This window comes from Hippichthys cyanospilos, chromosome 10 (assembly GCF_059441005.1).
Source record: "Hippichthys cyanospilos isolate Australia breed blue-spotted pipefish chromosome 10, RoL_Hcya_1.0, whole genome shotgun sequence".
Taxonomy (NCBI): Eukaryota; Metazoa; Chordata; class Actinopteri; order Syngnathiformes; family Syngnathidae; genus Hippichthys; species Hippichthys cyanospilos.
Genome location: NC_142378.1, coordinates 16,394,192 through 16,413,757, shown reverse-complemented (window position 1 = coordinate 16,413,757; position 19,566 = coordinate 16,394,192). Strand labels below are relative to the sequence as shown.

At 38.9% G+C, this 19,566-nt stretch overlaps 1 protein-coding gene across 4 annotated transcripts in view; it reads right to left on the bottom strand.

The window, feature by feature from the left end:
* Positions 1-5: 5 nt before the first annotated feature.
* usp13 (ubiquitin specific peptidase 13) overlaps positions 6-19,566 on the bottom strand; it is a 39,662-nt gene continuing 20,101 nt past the window's right edge. For 3 of the 4 annotated variants that reach the window (XM_088425334.1, XM_088425335.1, XM_088425336.1), the window contains exons 13-21: positions 18,831-19,005; positions 18,280-18,368; positions 15,558-15,680; positions 10,988-11,011; positions 10,530-10,673; positions 7,208-7,380; positions 4,979-5,168; positions 4,010-4,094; positions 6-2,485 (exon numbers count right to left, since the gene is read on the bottom strand). In XM_088425334.1, coding sequence (XP_088281460.1) covers positions 2,389-2,485; positions 4,010-4,094; positions 4,979-5,168; positions 7,208-7,380; positions 10,530-10,673; positions 10,988-11,011; positions 15,558-15,680; positions 18,280-18,368; positions 18,831-19,005 — 1,100 coding nt within the window. In that variant the 3' untranslated portion in view covers positions 6-2,388. The remainder of the gene's footprint in view (positions 2,486-4,009; positions 4,095-4,978; positions 5,169-7,207; positions 7,381-10,529; positions 10,674-10,987; positions 11,012-15,557; positions 15,681-18,279; positions 18,369-18,830; positions 19,006-19,566) is intronic. The other variant, XM_088425337.1, reaches the window with a different exon arrangement.

Below are 19,566 nucleotides of genomic sequence, written 5' to 3'. Positions count from 1 at the left end.
GATAGACAAAACCGGACTTTGGACAAAGTGTTGTTTATTAAATTATCCAAACATCGTAAGTAAACACAGCCATTGAGCATACTGGCATGACTCTATTCACGTACGGCAAAGCCATATTTGGATAAACGCATACATTTCAAAAGTCAACATTAAACAATCTCTTGAGGAAAACTCAACGAATCGGCACAAATCTGTTTCCAAAAAAGGCGACAAAGAAGCACTTGAACATTCAGTTACGTAAAAAGAAAGCCCGGCAGAGTACAATCTTACAATCCAAATGACTAAAATGGCAACGTTTAGTGCACATGCTAGGAGCGATGACGAACTGAACCGTATCTCGAACAACAGCTGGAAGGGAAAGCTCAGACAGAACGTATATGCGCGATAACATGAACGGCCGCATGGAGATGAACAGAATATTACACGACGATACGAGATCAGAAGACGTTCCGCACCCGACAGCGGAGATGACTTCATTAGCCGGCCGCTGATCACATGAGAAGCTTCCGTTTGACATTGGATGCAAAACGCCAGCCACGATTTGCATAGAGATGTTTGATCATTTCCTCGCCGCCTCGGGAATCACACAGATAAGGGTTACATTGAGATATACTGCATTTCGACTTGCTTGGGGACCTTGTAGGCACGGCGTTGATGAGGGGAAGCACTGCTATTTGAATTATTACGTTGGCCCTCGTGAAGAGACGCGCCAGAGACCTGAGATACTACGGTAAACTAAGCAACGTTTGGGTGTCTATTTCCTCTCAAGGAAAATTCATTTCAAGTCTGGAATATTGAGCGCAGGAAAAAAATCAACAGAACTCCCCTTAATGAGGAGATGAGGTGTGAAATACTGTCATGTAGCGCATGATACCGCTTTTTACGAAACCGCAGAGAGGTCTATTAGGGGAAGGCTAGTTTATTTTGCCGCCGTGCAACGTTCTAGAATCATCAACTTGATACGAGATTTTACACCCTCGTTCCAGTAGTTCGAAATCTGCTTTTATACAGACTCCGCCCTCATCTGTTATGATTTTAATACAACCTCCAAAGACAACTGTATCACTATACGGGGGACCAGGGGAAAGGCGGGGACATTTTCATTATGTTTTACAAATGTCATATCTGTTCTGCCGGTGTGTCATGACGACTACGACAATTCTAGCTAGCGGTTGCTACTTATTCCTAGTGGGGAAAAAAAAAAGATTGTGGCATTTCTGTATTGACATGGCCACACCAGGTGATAAGTCTAGTTTATTTTAGTACAGAGGACACCATTTGAGAAATACAAAATATTGAGCAACGTCAAAGTTCAGTGAGAATTTTCACTTGACATGTCCCGCTTCGCTGCTATCTTGTGGCATCTATACGTAATTACAAACTTATTTTTTCAGGATGCGGTCAATAAACTGCGAATTTTTAAGTTTACCTAAAAACTGGTGTCTATGCAATCCAGTAGGTTTGGTTGTAGTGTGTATTGCTTTGGATATGCACACTGATGAGCTGCATAGATGAAAGGAATAAAAGTTAGTTGCAGGTACTATAGAAAAAAAAACTTTGATTTTCTTGTTTATTCTGCAGAGGCACTGGCTTTATCTGTATTAAAAGACATCGAAAGTATGGTAGCAAGAAGCTCAATGTCGCTTCTAGCGTTCATTGCAGTATGATACTAGACTGAATGTCGGCATTGTGCATGGGGTGCAAAATACCGTTGTTCAAATTAAAAAGTGCTTTTAGTCAAGGAAAATCCTCAATAGTGAAAACTGTGTGTGTGGCAAGCCATCATTATTAAACTGGGTCAGGGTTGAGCTACTTTGAAGCCACAAAAAAAAAAAAAACATCCTTTGTCCAGTGTCCAAATATTGCAAGGATGCACGTGGTGCATTCAATTTCAAAGATGAGAAAAAAAACCTCATTTCCCACTATCGGAAATAAAAAGGAAATGCACCAATTGCACATTTTTTACATCTCAGAGCATGCTGGTGTTAAAGCACTGGCAGCACCTTGACTTCTTAAAATACATTTACGAAATGCATCTTTTGGAAAATACAGACAGGCTATCTGAAGGCATCTAAGAGGTACCAGTGAGATACTGTAAGATGTTACGTTACTTTGTGGGCAGAACATTGCACATGTCCCTATGTACTGACTGGAGACAACAACAACAACAACAACAAGCACATTCAACATCACAAAACACAAAAAGAGCACAAAGCACTTTCCCTTTGCAAACAAGAGTTGCTCCTCACTGACCTCATGGCTAAGGCAGTTGGATGGTGTGAGGTGATGTTTCCACGGTTACCGCTGAGGCTGTGGGAACTGTTGGGAGCCATTCTCCCAGGTGGATGACAGTGGTTCATTGGTTCGGGGGGCTGATGCCTGCTAACTTTAACTGCTTGACAGCCGACGGTAAAAGTAGATGTAGCCCAAGTCTTTTGGAGGCCTTTCTGATAAACACACTTTGTGGTCGTTGTAGATCACCCACCTGCACAAAGAGGTCATCGTATCGGGTTCTTCAAAAAGGGTCGTTGGGGAATATGCACTTTTGGTTGTTTTTATGCAAATACACAGCTAAATGCTGTGGTGCCTTGAAATATGTGAGAGAGGAAAAAGGTCCATCCAGACAATAAACAGCATGCATTAAGTGTGAACTATAATTCTTAATCCTTGGGATAATTGTACAAAAGCACCTGTGAACAATTCTGTGAACAACCCAATTAATTATCCCAAAATAATTTCATACACTAATTAGGCATGGGAAGATATCAGATGAGCTTGAGTAAAAATATCACAGTATCGCGGTATCACAGTATCGTGATATCTTTTTGTTGAATTGCTATGTTTCTACATCATAAAAACATTTTTATCTGTGACAAAATATGTAATACGGCATTTGTCACAAGAACAAACATTTACCCAGCTAAATTAAAATAAATATGTAAATAAAATCAAAACAACCCTTCAGTGAGCAACATGGGTTTTGCTCACAAATAAACAAATGCATAAATTCTTTCTAATCGCAATTTTAACTGAAATATGAGCACAGTATAAGATAACAACTATTAAAAAAAAAAAAACAAATAAATCATCCAACTACTGTGTGTTTCAATTAATAGTACAATGTGGATTCTGTCATTTTACGTTAAAACCCCCCCCTCCAACACACACACACACACACACACACACACACACACACAAACAAGCTTGCACGCTCTCTCCCCTGCTTGCCGAAAATGTTTCCCACGCCCTTTGTTTGGGCGGAAGCAAAAGTCCAATTTGGTTCACCTTCTTGATCCACACTTTAGCTTGATAGACTGCAAATCCTATCTTGTGCAATATCACCTAATTCACTCCGTGAAAGTAGAATTTGATAACATGTTTTCCGCGTAACCCACAGTAGCAAACTTACAGTGATACGGAAGCCGACAAACCAGAAAAATGACAATGTGATTGGATGCTGCAGCAGAGGAGGACTCACACGTGATACACAATGAGAGCTACATGACACAGTTGCCCGTTCAGCCGGACAAAGTGGGAGGGAAAAAAAAACAAACTATATTGACAGTCTGGTTATCGTCACACGCCTAGATCCAATGATGTCACATTGTCTGATGGACTGCGAAAATGTATTTTTCTGCATTAACATTTAGTTGGCTATACATGTGTGGCATCTTGTCCCAAAAATGTTGAATTGTTGTTGCTACTGAAGGGGCATCGTAATAAAATCCATCGTTTAACATTAAAGTCACCTTGCATTATATACAGGTAATATTAGAATCAATAAAATATTAACAAACATGAGTTTCTTGAAAAATTAGAACATTAACAGCACCACAGAAGAGCAGTGAGAAAACAAATGATGTGGAGGCAGATTAGCTATTGTCAAAAGTAAGACAATTATCAATTTTGTGAAAAAAAAAATATTAGAAGAAGAAGAATAAAAATAATAATAAATGATGTTGCTATCAATACAAGTACATTTTAAAGAATGTATTGTCTGTCAACTCACCTGCCTTCTTTTTTAATGTGACAAACATAGTGTCCAGACATCGTGGATGCTCCCATGTGACTGATGAGGGCAAAAAGCTCATAACCTAAGGGAAGAAAATTTGACACAGTTTAGAAAAAAGGCAAGCAAAATTAATTCATTTGAATAGTGTGTTTCCTCGCAACTAGCATGTCATCTATAGTCACAAGTTGTTGGATCAACAAACAAACAAATTTGGGGTGTATTATGATAAATAACAAAATTCTTACAAAAAAAGGTACATCTTTCAGACACTCGTGGGCCAGATTTCACAGAGACAGAACAACCGGTGCATGACCGAAAGTGACTGCTTTTAACTCAAGCCTTCCTTGCTACAAAATGTAATATCAACAGCGGCCAGAGGTGGCGTCAAAAAAAACAAAGTGAACTGTTAAGGATGAACTAAATCAGTTTCAAGCGTCATCATATAATGTGCGGCCCATGCAGCCCGGAACCAGTTGATCCACGACCGGACAGTTGGGGACCTCTGCTATTTAGCACATCATTTACTACGGAAATAATGTCTTTTCGGAGCCCTCCACACAAACAACTAGAATGAAAAAAATATTTTTATGCAGTCTTAATGCTTTCAAGACTTTTCATTTTATAAATATTTGCACCAGTGGAAACGTTACTGTACAACATATGAACACAAATTGATTAACTTTTTAAAACTTTTTATCATATAATCATCGCCGTTATTGGACTGAGTGGCAACCAGGTCTACCCTAAAAGTATAATAAAATAAAAATAGGCACACACTAATACTTCCATAATGCAGTTTGTAAGCTACTTCACTCATTCACTGCCAGCCCAATTAAAATGAGAGTTGATGTCCATAGTCATCAATAGTAGTGAATGAGTTCATATGAATGTGAATTAAGATTAAAATTCATACATTCATACAAACTGAAAGGAGATGTGGTAGTACAAAGACAGTTATTGACTCACGTCCCGGTCCGTCTTTGACGCGGGGTCCCGTTGCTTCTCTGTCTGGAGACAATGTGGAATCACTGTGTGAGTTGGCGTTGGAGAAAGTGTTGTCATTGGGCTCCGTGTCAGCCATGTTTGAAAGGCCGTCGCTCTCCTCCTCCTCCGGGTGGGTGAAGATCCAATCCAGCGCTCGCTCAAGGTTGTTGTTCTTCAAAATGAGGACAGAGAGACTTTTAAAATATACTGAATATAAAATATACTTTTTTAAGATACTTTTTGATGGAATTTAATGTATGCAGTCAATGGTCATAACATAGAGTATGCCAGCACATTTAATGGGATCCATTACAAAGATGACTCGGGTTTGATCCTGAACCTTTCACACCCGGAACTTCGCTACTGTGAGGCAGACTCACTATTGAGTCTTACTTGTAATACTTAAGCCCAATAATGTTATCAAACTACAATGATGAAATGCAGTTACTCCTCAATACAAACACCAACCACAATAATATATTTTTTCATTCATTTCCCAAACTGCTTATTCTCAGGCACAATAATAAAATAAAACAAAAATTCCTAGACATCATCTTTTTCCCACTGGATTTCATGTAGGCTAATCGAATGAAGTACTTTGCTTTCCTTCCCATTGTCCAACCTTAGGTACCACCTTCACAAAAATCAACTAATCCTAAACATTCCATCAACGCTTAAGCACCTCCCAAGGAAGTTTTACGAGGATCCGAAATAGATGCGTGATTTCTGGAGACTGCGCATCCACAGAGAGCATGAGGGAGGTGTGTGAGATGGCGTAGTGGGGTCAGTGAGATTGGGTGGTGGGGTAGGAGCGAGTACCTCCTCCTTATATTGGGCTATAAATAACCTCAGTGGTGAGAGCCCCCCTCCAGCTACTCGTTAATTAAAAGCAATATGTGTTTATTTGTGTGCTCATACTGGGAACGCTAGATGACAAACAAGTATGCTTTGGCTCTATTTCAATGCCTTAATAACAACCCACTGCTATTATTATTATTATAGTGAACGCTCCAAAGTCGAACCCCTGAAATTTCTTGGTCTTATTTGTGAGTCGCCTCCGGAAGCACATGCATATTTTATTATATAAACACTAGTTCAAACGAGTTTGACAAAAGTATATGGCGTAATTTCAGTGTTTCCTCTATATTTCTGCCCGCCGCTCCCACAAATTTCTTCCAGGGAGTGACACTGACAGATTTACCATTTATCCATTTTACATTTTATCCAGTTGCACGGCACAAGTATGTTTTAATTAGTCCTTACATGGATGTGACAACATTCATATTTATATTTACGCCATGTGCACTGTCAAAAAAGGAACATACATCATGTCACATGTGTACCATCCACAAAAGTTGCGAAGGCCAACTTCAAAATAAACACGCCAAATAACACATGCACAGAAATGCTGTAGTAGGGTCGGAGTGGCGAGCTTGAGTACTAGCAACCTGGTTTTTATTGCCATTACAGAGCCACCGACATCAACACACTGTCATTAAAATCTTTTTTTTTTTTCAATCATTGAGCAAGGATGCTAAAAAAATAAAAAAACATGGTTCAATTGCGCTGTCATTGTATGATACGGCACAAGTTTCCAGTTAGCTGGTAATGTGATGCATTCATATGCAGTCAAACATTTCAAAATCAAACAGAATATATCCATCAGTGCGTTAAACATAAATAACTACTGTACATCTATCAGATTATGAAATCTTGAATAAACCAAAAAGAATGGGGGTTAAATTACGTTGTATATTGTATGTATAATATATACTTAACACTCACTACAGTATACTATTTTGATACCATTTTTAATATGTACATACAATTTTAATGTTTTTACCTGGGGTTTTACATGCATTAGTGAATTAACAAGTTTGTATTGCCCGCCAAATGGCGAATTTGTGTTACAATCCCAACCGCGGAAAGGACTAATCTCGTAAACCGGGGGCCCACTGTACTTACACAATATTGTAATAAACGATCTTATTTACAGTCACCGTGGCAAGTGGGTGTGTGTATGTGTGTGTAGGGGGACGGGGATGTTTCCTCTATCCTGGGGGGGTTTTGCAAAAAAATAAATGAGAAGCCCTGCACTAAGGATACCTATATTTCCTTGACACCAGCATGCCACAAGGCAGACCCAAAGCAATACATTCATCATGGAAAATGCATTGGCAAACATCCGATTGCAGCGAACACCCAACTGACCGTAGCTTTGAGTGCCTGGATGGTGTGCGTGCGAGGGAAACCCATGGAAGTGAGGATTCCGATGCTCTCCTCTGGGGGTGAATTGTCCAGCGGGCTGGCACCCATGGGGCCGTCCGCACTGCCTGAAGGGCCCAGGCCCAGCATGGAGGGCAGCGTGAGAGGCTCCGCAAAGTCTGTAGAAAAAAAAAAAAGGACGCTTTGTTGACTCAATTTACTTGAGACCGATCAATAGTAATATTCTCGATTAAATTGAAAATTCCATGATCCATTCCCACTCCTCCAAGAAAACTTTCCACATTCCCATTTTCACAGATATCACCAAAAACAAAAAAATAAACAAAACCCACATTCGCAGTGGCTATAGAGTAGTAAATATGTTGCGCAAAAAACAAAAAAAAAGTGAAATATTGGGGCGATGTAGGTGAAATACAATATAGTGTAGGAATTCTTTAGTACAGTATGTACATTAATGAATGTATAAATAAAGCATCTTTATATGCAAAACTGAATCATTCATTTATTTATGTGGCACTTCTGTGAGACTAAAATCAAAGTGAAGTGGCCCTTCAGCAAGGACACTGCGACTGTAATTACGAATGGCCATAAACAGCCCTCATTAATCTCGCTGCCATAAAAGAAAAAGGCAAACTCCTTATCTACCCGCTAATGCCTTTATCTCCTTGTTTTGTGCACTTGCTATTGCCACTCAATGTGTTGTCTGGCAGCCAGGAAGAGGTGACTAAATATACGGCACGTGTTTGCAAGAGGAGTTAAATGGCTGTTAAACTGCTTGTTTCCACTCAACTTCTCCTTCTCCCTTAATGTGCATTACTCACAGCATTGTTGACAGTGTACATATTGGAGCCATTGTTTTAGCTTAAAGCTGGGGTGTCAAACACAGTTTGTGACCGGCCACATCGACAACCTGCAACTGGTTGCCAGCCAATTGTAGGCCACACAGGGACGAACAACCATTCAAGCAGCCAATCACACCTAAGGACAATTTAGAGTGCCCAATACACCTACCATGCATGTTTTCGGAGAGTGGAAGAAAGCCGGGGTCCCCGGGTAGAACCCAAGCGAGCACAAAGTAAAATGTCAATGGCCGACCCAAACGAAAAAAACTAACGCGCTAAACGAATACAAGGCGGCACTGTATAACATGCTTAAGATAAGAACTAACATTAGCTAGCATGTTATCCACAGTCACAAGTAACCACAACGAACTACAGTAATTTGGGGCATATTATCATAAGTGACAACTTTTGTACAAAGCAAGCACAACTTGCAGCCACCTGCGGACCCGCGGTTGGGGGACCTCTGCTTTAAGCTTAAAAGCAAGAAGCTAGTCTCCTCCATGTGCACACTTGAGGCCTTTTACCATTGCAACAAGAGTAATAAAAGTGACACAAGTTAGGGCCTCACTGGAACATCTCAGCTGCAAAGCACTGACAGCTTTGATGGTGGTGTCAGCAATACACGCGCCCCGATAAACGACCAGAGTACACAAAAGCTGTCCTGATCCGGCCAAGATTTGACTCGTCTCTCACTTCGAATTACCTTTGAGTTTAAAAGGCCCCATACCAATAACAGTGCCTTGTCTGTGTGTGTTACTTCTTCACGCCTGCATCCTCAAGGAGGTGGAAGAGCTGACAGAGTCGCTGTACAAGTGCTTTTGGAAGATTCGTAGAGACACCGCCTCCACCCCAGAAAAAGAGCAACTCTGACATTCCATGGAAAAACTATGAAAATATGCAATCGTGACCTCTGGAGTTGCTTCATTTCAAATCAAAATGATCAAAGCCAATCATTGAGATTAAAGTTCTTGGAAGACAGCAAGAAAGTATCCCATTTTACTCAATTGATCAAAATATGATTATTTGTTTACTATAACGACTGTATTTTTGCTCATCGGTCTTGTGACATACGTATAGTGACAGGCAGAGCAATAAATTGTGCTTTCACTTGATGGCAGAAAAAAAAAAAAAAACTATTAGCCTGTGCAGCCATCCGTTGCTACTCATACAATAGACTAATAGCATTTTGATGAACTGAATCCTAGATTTTACAAAGAGAAACATTTGAGAGCAATCTGCATTACATTATAAAGTGGGGTGTTACACAAGTAAAGAAGTAGTAGTACTATAGTAGTAGCTGTCACAATCACTGTTTTTGGATATGATTATTATTATTACAATTATTCCATCAATCAAATAATCTTATCAAAAATTTAATTTAAGTGTATTTCAAAGCTGTTTTTTTTTTTTCTAATGATATACTTATATTCATCTTTTTCATTTGTGCAACAGATTCGCAAATATTTTGAAAGATTCAAGAGATTCTCACATTTTTGGAAAGAATTCATTTATCAGTAGGCAAAACTCGTGTTGCTCACTGAAAGTTTGTTTTGATTTTATTTACAACCTTAACCCTAACCCTTTATTTTAATTTAGCATGGTAAATGATTATTATTAGTACTGTAACAAATGCTCTATTATGTATTATATTTTGTTTAAAAATTAAGCTGTTTCTTATCATGTAATAAAATGGCTATCAACCCAAAAGGTTTTTAATATTGCATGTTTCGAAGATGTAATTTCAATACTGGGATAATGCAAAACCGTGACAATTTTGCTCATGGTTATCATACCATCAGATTCTGATTTATATATTCTAAATATTCTGATTCTGATATTCTATGAAATAATGTCCAGGATGACAATGTGGCGATGCTTCTTGCCATAGAGTAAAAATTGTGAAAACATTTTTTGAAGAAAGACACATAAGGTGAATAATGTCATGGCCTGATCTCAATCCAATTGAAAACTGTGGTGGAAGTTGCAGAAAATGGTCCATGGCAAGGCTCCAACCTGCAAAGCTGATCTGGCAAAAGCAACCAGAGAAAGTTGTATACAGATTGATGAGGAGTACTGTTTGAACTCATTAAGTCTATGCCTCTGAGATTGCCAGCTGTTAGAAAAGCTTGAGGTGGTGCGACAAAGTGCGTACTCGTGGTACGTTAGTGTTCTATTATTGGGGGGGGTTGTTCCCTCAAAGGGAAAAAGCAATTCTATATTTTTTCCTTTGTGCCAGGTCTAAAAAACGTATTGACTACCGGATCTATTTTTTTTCTTTCAGTGTTTCTTAAAGCCAGCAAATTTAGTTTTTTTGTGTCATGTCTGTGATCTGCTTTTTTTTTTTTCTGCAAAATTTAAACAACTGCATGAACACCCTTAGAGACTGGTGATTAATATGGATATTTTTGGCCAGGGGTTGTTTTCAGCACTTTGAGCGGAGTGACCTTGTCGCTCAACGTTCTTACCCGGCTCCTCCATGTGGGCTATGATCCAGTTGAAGGCCATCTCGGGCCCCATGTTGCCAGTGTAGTAGACGGCCTTTCTGCAGGCCTCAAGTGGGAAGCCCATCTCTGCCAGCTGCATTACTGCTGCCTCATCTATTTCCGGAGCTAGGGGACACAACAGAGAGCCGCCATCAATAACTTAAAAGTACGCGCGCACACATACGCGTGCGCAAATTTGCTCATTCACGTGTGCTGGCGTCATAGCAACCAGCCGCTGCCTCTCCCTCTCTCTCTTTGGGCCTCATTAAGCAAAGAGACCGGAAGACAATGAGCCCTGGGGATGTTTCTTCAGCGCAGGACCATGTATCATGGCGTGCGTACGCAAACAAGAAAGTGTTGTGCACCTGCTCAGGCATGCGCTCTCAGTGCTTTGGCTCTTTGTGTCATCATGTTAATGAAAGGAGAGGCAATATACTCACAATCTAGGGAGCTCATGGAGTTATCTGGAACAGAGGAGAAAGGGATGAATCACACACTGCGTTCATATACGTGTGCGCTTGCATGCCTTTGTCTAGAAAGTGATTACAAATACATGGATTGAATAAATGAACGGGAACACAATGCTCCACAGCCTCCATTGATAAGATCGCAGCTGAATCCACCAGCTACCCTAAACATTCCGATGCTCGGATATCATGTTTGATTTATAATGAAATGACAAATCTGAAGGCAAATGCACAAAGAGGTGCAGTTTAGAATTCAAGCTGAATTTTCTGGAAAAACCATGGAAAACAAGATATGGCGTTTACGCCAAAGTAGACATAGAAAATGGGTGAGACTTAAACATCACTGATCATCTAAAGCAGGTGTAGGCAAACACTTGATTTAGAAAATAAAGGATGGATCATGTCATTTATAGATGAGGTAAAACATAAATAAACAAGGGATGGACTGGTCAGGATTTTTTAAGAACAATGTCGATGCTTGATCGAAAAAAAGTACTTTTTAGCGACTGATTGGACAATCAATTAAAAAAGGATATAATGGGGAAAAAAAGTTTCATATTACTTGTGGACGCAAGGTCAACAGAAAAATTATTTTAAAACTCCTTCTTAGGTTTCCAGAACACATTGTGTGATGCATTGCATTTAATTAATGAAGGTATAAAGCCATTAATCCTTGCCATATGTGTTTGCGTTGCAAGTAATTGAATGTGCACCATATTTAACACATTCATGTTTGATTTATGTTGTACTGTGATTTTTTTTAACAACCTGTAGCATTAGGTTGTATGTAAAATAGTGAAATCCAGGTTAATTCATTGCACACTCTCCTTTATTGCTCACCTAAGCATTGTTTGAAAAATGTGCTTTATTTTGAATGGCAGGTCAACAGAATAAGAGAAATCCATGCTATAAAATTAAGATACAAGGTTATGGTAATGATTTATGACCGCAGTGAATTGTTACTTGTATACAATTACTATAGATGGATAGGGCACAACACTAAATACATTTTTCAAAAATAAATAAATAAAAAATAAAAACGTAAATATCTGCCATTTGGCCAATTATAATTTGGACAAAGTTTGAAAGGCCGATTATTCTGTCAGGCCCTAAAATTCAAAATTAATACATACAGTATATAATGAGTGCACACAGTGATACACTTATGTATTTACAGTACCCTGATTACCTTACTTCAAATTAGTATTATTACAAGTACAGTATTATTATTTGAGACTTACCAAAAATATTGCCTGTAATCTTAACAATTTTCTTTGAAAACCTTTTTTAGTTTTTAAATGAGAATGTCATGGAGTTACTCATGTACTGTACATCAAAATATAACTTTGGAATGTGCCTTTTTGACACAATATTGGTATGGCAGTGTGACATTACACTACTTGCTGTTTGGTAATCTTGACGATCTATTGCTAGCATGTTGTTGTTACAGCGCGATAGTAATTATTGTGGTCTCAAATGTCCAAATAAAATGAATACAGGGAACTGAGAATCGGGCACCCATTTGACTAAAATGATTTGTACACAGATAACTTCAGTATGTTTTGAGGGTTTTTTTTTTCACTAATAAAGGTGGACTATTCACAAAATGAATATGGTAATAATTTCTCTTCTTAACAAGGATGTTGTGATTACATTATATTTGCATTGTTCTAATACATTTATTTTTTGCAAAACATTCAACGTTTCTTGACCTCACTGCCACTTTTATGTGGGCAGTACCAGGAAGAAAACAGTGTATAAAACAGGTTATAAGGCAAACATTTGTGCTCAATGAGGCGCAGGAGTCCTGGGGAGCGGGAGAGACAGTAGGGTCAACATGATTAATCACTGCTCGCGCCGACCTGAGGACAACCGGGCCAGTGGATCATTTGCAGTAGACGTAAGTCATCATACAAACGAGGATTAAAGAACTCGGCAATAGTGATGAAAAAGAACAATTTGTTCTTTCTAACCTCTTTTTGTCTTTTTGCTCAAACCACAATAAGATTCTGTGGGGTGAGAGAGAAAGTTTGGGGTGACAAATAATGTACCATTTTATAAGGTATCTAAGAAAGGCTGATTTGTTCAATGGTTGGAAATGTCAGGTCATAGTCAAGTCGATGTCAACTAAAAAATGATATGCACTAAGTGGAGGCAATGTTCAAAGTCTTTGGCAAAAAGGTCAATTGTAAATTGGAAACCTCGTTCTTTGCCACCCTTATTAAAACGGAGTTTTGAGTTTAATAGCTGTCAATGGCTAGTTAAAATCAATCTTTGATGTTTATATGGTGTGAATGAGGTAGGTTTATGGGAAGTTCAAAATATAATCCAATAAACAAATGGGCAATACAGATATTTTCATGCGTGGGTCTTTTTAAATAAAAGTGCTGCTGTCAGAGATAGATAAGCAACTGCACTAGCATGGGCATGTCACATCAAGGCGCGTTTCAAGGTGCGCATGGAGCCGGAGATAGCAGGCGGTGCACTGGTGTCCGACCCTCAGACAAAACATGAATGCAAAATTCTGTCGGCAATGTCAGTGCATGCGCAGCACATGATTGGGTACACAAAAGACATGATGCTGTGTGTTTGCGCGAGTCCTTCTTGGAGATAGCGTTCAAAGCGCGAGAGCATTCTGAACACGCTGTGCCTGCTGAAATATTTATGTGGACATTGAGCAGAAGATGTAGCTGAACTTTTCAAGCAACTCCAGGAACAATGCTGTTATTAAAATCACAAGCCGTGGAAAGCACCGCAGGCACATTTTCCAGCAGACAATGCAATGTCAATTTGGAAACAGACGGTGTGCAAATGTATTGCGCGCTGATTATACAGCAATGACAACAACTGTAACTCCAAGAGGATTATTATGAGTGGTGTGAACCTCCAAAGGCCAACAAAGTCAACCAAAATTTCCTCGAAAAATACGAGGGGTCTATGAAAAGTTTGAAGCGTCGTTTTTAAGAAGCATTGGTGCGAGTCACAAATAAAAGAGTTCTTCGACACTGGGATAAAAGCATCTCCGCACCATCGGAGCAAGTGTTCAGCCCATGACGAGGACTAGGTTAAATAATAAATGTTCCAAAATCTTTTTACCATTTTACTTTTTCTGATGCTTAAATCTTTTCATGCACTCTTCATATGCTTCAAACCTCTAACAAATCTTGGGTGAATCTAAGTTGCAACGATTCATTGGAAATTAATTGGTTACCCTATAAATTTATTATTTCTGATCAATGATAAATTGTTTGGATATTTTGGTAAATATCCGATTTTTTCAGTCTTTCATAAAAGCAGATTGAGAAGCTTTGTGTTGAATCTAAATAGAAGTATGGCTTTTACTTTGGAAATCATGACCAACATTTTTGCCTATTTTCTGACAGGTCCAAACAATTAACTGGCACATAATTCATTTATTTTTGTGCACTGTCAATTTAAAATAATTTTCGGAAGAAAGGGACGGAAAGCATTTTTTTTTTTATGTATGTGCCCTGCAATTGGCTGGCAAGCAGTTCAGGGTGTCCCTTGCCTAATGCCTGAAGACAGCTGGGATAGGCACCAGCAAGCCAGCGACAATAGTAAGGATAAGCGTCTATTGAAAATAGATGCATGAATGCAATTCACCAACAAAATAATAAACAGATTAATCTGTTATTAAATTGATCACTGGTTGTCACCCTAGTTCAAACTTGCATTGAAGGCTGTAAGGCTGTAATTCAATGTTTTATTGATTCTATTTATTATTTGATCAATTCTATTGTTTTTTTTCAGTGTAGAGTATTTAAACATTTTCACCATGATTAATGCCTTTTAACAATTATTGGTGTTTATTTGGTATTATTTAGTAATAAATAAAACAACTAAGAAAAACTAAGCAATATCACACAAGAGCAATTGATGCTGTGCTCACCAATGGCTTTGACTCAAAATATGAGCCAAATATATATATATATCATATACTTGCCTCTTATACATAACTTTGATATCCAGGCATAATGTTAAACTTATGAGAGGATTGATAATATTGCTAATATTTATTGGCTTTATCTACTATGAAAAAAAATGAAAATGCTGCCATGCACCACCTGCAATGTGCTCCCAATAAGATGACATACATGTCAGAGCGAAAAAGAGCATAAACAATGCTCAGGGAAAACAATAGCCTTTTGTGGAAAAGAATAAAATAAAAGCGTGAAAACACAGAGTTGTCAAAGGTGCCACTTTCCTTTGTAGTACCCATGTACAAAAAGCAAATAGTGCCTGTGAGCACTGGGGGAGAGTCAGAGGAGCTTGTGGCCATTCTAAAACAGGGGACAATGGGAGGCTTTCTGATGAGAGAACATTTTCCCCCAAAATTATAATGGACATTGTGGATGAATTAAAAAGTGTTACATGTGCTAACCTTGGCATATTTGTTTCTATGAGTCATCCCAGATGATTTCTAGAGCCACATCGAGCATAGTACACGGTTCAGCGGGGTATTGTAAGTCATATAACCTTGGCTCTGTAGTTGCAAAACTCTGCAATGTGTGTATTAGAATACCTCTGGTGTCTTCCGGCAGCACGATAGGCGGCATGAGGTCAGGAAGCTCCTCTTCACCCGGCTGCAGCCCCGTGGCTCTCAGACGACTCAGATCCAGAAACTCGGGAACATCAATGCCCAGATCTACACACAAACCACGGTTGAAAGATTTTTACTGAAATATCAAATCATCTTTTCTGTTGATAATGTCAAACAGAAAGGAAGGATTTTTTGGACATCTATCTTGAGTGCTTTTCTTCATTAGACATAGCTGACTTTGCTTCACATACAGTATAGCCAAGTTAGCATCTACTCACAATCACACCAACTTTTAGTTGGTAATTTAGAACGCTCAATGAAGCACTAAAAATTTTGGTCCCAGAGAGTAAACTGCATTTAGCGTAAAAATGAGCATGTTTTAATTTTCAGGCATGTCTAGTTCGGTGTTTGTAAATTTGGTAGAATGGCTCCACCTCACCCGGCGTACCAGCGGATCCGATGGGACTTGCCCCGTGGCCCAACTGCTATTTTGATGACAGAAAGTAGACTACATTACTTTACCCTGCAACTCTTTTTTTGCCTCGATGCAGCACGTAAGTTTGTTTTCATGTGTTGTGATTCATGAAAAGTGCAATTTTGATTTAAGCCAACCTGGGCCTCTTTCATGTGTGGGTATAAATCAGATGTGTGTGCGGCTACATCAGCAGTTTGAACGCTGACATGCACACATCTGACCTATACATCATCAAAGGTCCAAGAGGGCCAGGGTGGGGAAAGGTTTGTGGGGTTGGGCGTTGCACGTCACCCAAAGTCATGCTTTGAGCTCTTGCATGTGCCATGTGTGGAGTTATTTGTTTTCGAATGTAAACAAGTACATAAAAAGGTCGGATTTAACACACAAAAAAAAACCTAATCTGAATTGGGCATCACACCTCAAATGGAGGTACGTCTACCCCTGGGGGTAAGTGAAGGCACTAGAGGGGGTAAATGAGATTTTAACATGGTTTGTTCAGGTATTAGCAATATTAATTTAATGCCCACATTGCAGCTGTATATTTTTCTTTTCAAATTTAGAGCAAATTAAATGGAACAAATTATTAATGAAATCGTGTGATAGCAACTCCTTTTGCAAAATGTTGAGTGCCTTTATTTTGTTTGGGTTTCAGACAGATGCACATTGTCATCGGCAACACAATTTTCTGTTACAGATCGTGGTATTGAAAATATCTATTTGAGTGACAGAATAAAAAACATGCAGCGATACCACTACAAATGTTGTTTCAAAACAGGCATGAGTGGCATAGCACTCTACTTTATTTTTTTTTAATCCAATACTGCTTTGCGCTGTTTAGGGGGTACTTGGCTGAAAAAATATTTCATATTGGTATTTTAAATGAAATAAAAAAAATAATTATATATATATATATATATATATATATATATATATATATATATATATATATATTTGTCGTTTTAATTTTTTATTAAACATGAATGGTATGGTTCTGACATTTCTAACCAGGAAGTAAAACGTCTCACTGGTGAGCCGTGCTTCTCAAGTTGGCCACGCCAACCTTAATGATGTCGTTCAATGCTGCTGGCCACATAACGAAGGCCGCAGATTGAATAGAGCCAAAAGCAGGTGTTTTACTGACATTAAAACAAACAGTGCCTTTTAATTGATTGAATCATGATGATGATCTTTTTTTTAAAATATTATAATAGCATGCCATGGCCGCCTGGGACAAATATTGTTGGTGGGGGCGCTCTGCACCCAAATAGGCCCCAAAGGGTGTTTTGGGTATGTGGGAGTAAACCGGATTTTTTGGAGAAAACAAACACAAACAGAACATGCAAATTCCACACAGGAAGAACGGCGATTTTAACTTAGAACCTTTGGATTGTGAGCTAGATAAACTTTAGCTCACCGTGCATATTTTAAAATATCTTAAAAGTAAACGGCAAAGCAACCGGTACTTTAATTTCCGCAGCGTATTCGTACCATGTGTAGCTGTACTTTATGAATCAAAGGTCACTGCTGCCCTCTCATGGACGATTTACACAGTATAACAATGACAAAGGCGGTAAACACGTCGGGCTATCTTCATTGCATTCTGCATTTGCAGCTGCCTATCTCGGACCCAAAAATGTATTTAAATTTTTACTCTACTATGTTTTGGTTTTGCAGCATAGTGGCCAAGTGCAAGGAAAAAAAAACACACCTCATGGTAAGCACGGTAGAAGATGGATTGTTATACAGTACAGTATATTACAGCTGTTATGAACCAGTATAATTGTTTATATGTTAAGTGCAATGGCAGTTGTGTCATTGAACTAACAGTAAAATGAAGACAACAAATGAAGTGCTCATAAAACTGTAAGATTGTAGAGAATTACTGTCGCATGTATAACACAAAACCACACAGTAAAATTCTTATTCTGTTCACCTCAGCGAACAGAAGCTGGATACACAGGTTAACTATGACCTATCTGCCACCTAGTGGAAATGCATTTTATTGTTCTGCCTGTCACTAAAAGTCACTGGCATGAATGAAAGGACAAATATACTGGGGTTTTTTTTTTACTAAGTACGCATTTTTTCGGACCAGTTCAATGCAATTGCTCCCACATTTTTATGCACAGAGGCATAGGACAGAACCACAACAATAAAAATGTGAGTTTGACTTCCTGGTAAGAAATGAAGCTGGAGGACCAAACAGGAATGCAAATAAGGAAAACTTACCTAGTTTCTTTGGCACCCAGTCAACTCCAAATGTGAATTTCTTGATTTGGACTGCTAGATATTCTGGAAACGAGGCAAAGCGGGACGTTCTGAGGGGAAAAGTGACAAAAGTTCAAGTGTGGTAAACTGAAGATGTAATATGACAGTACCTTATGTTGTGGAATTGTTCAAGATTTTTTGGGTGAGATTAGTAAAATAGTCTGAAAAGAGAAATTGTCCCTTTGCCTTTCTTTTATTTGAAGCTTCAAATTTGCAAGTTTAACAGAACAGCAAAGTGGTATGCAAAAGAGTGTGTAAGATTCTCATTCATTCACACGGGAGTGAAGGCCGACAAGATGAAAACAACCCCCAGAATAAGAATTAAAATGAGAAGGGAGGCAAAAACCATAGTACAATTTATCTTTGTTGAACTCTTATCTGTCAAGGTCGTCATTCTAGCTGCACAGAGAGTTCCCATGTATGTTCGATGAAAGGGCCTCTGTTAAAACCAAAGCCAGGTGGTCACTGAACACTAAAATGTTATACTCATACTGAATTTCCCTTACACTTACTTGACTCCAGCAGATTTGGCCTGCAACGCCGAACTCCAGAAGTCAGGCACGTTCTCCGGCTCAGCAAAGGCCTGCAAGCAGGCGGTGAAAGGGATGCGAGCCCTCACCGGCTCGGGGGGCGCTCTCATGTTCTCTTCAGCTTCCCTCCGCTTGGCCTCGTATGCCAACAGCTCCTCTGGCGGGGTGAAAAGATTAACGTTAGCAACTTTGAAACTGTATGCTATAATATAAATACAGATGAAACCATAGTTTGCTAAAGAAGTTGTTTGCTTTTCAATTTATGTTTATTAGAGCTACCTAAAAAGCCTTGTCTACACGTGATCAGCTTATTTAACCTCGCATAGTCTCCTCCTTGTTGTTCTTTATTTAAAGAAATTGCATCTATACAAATCCAGCAAAGTGTGCTTTCATTCATTTACAAGCATGCCAAGTCACTAGGCAGCAGTAGTGTCGCAAAATGTCCAATGAGAAAGAACCTCCGCCTCTGACATGTCCAATCAGAAAGAACTTTCACCTTTGATGTCATCGGTAGCTGCGTCTTTGGCGGGGAAGAAGAAGAAGAAAAAAAAAAAAAAAAAAAGAGTAGACCGATGACGCAAATCTCCAGTTTAAGCCGGTTACATGCAACCGTCAAACCAGAGGTTTTGGGCAAATCTCCAATTTGGCCGAAGGTTTTGAAACATTCAGTTGTGATGAAAAAAAAAAAAAAGCCTGGTCACATATAGACAATAGCGCA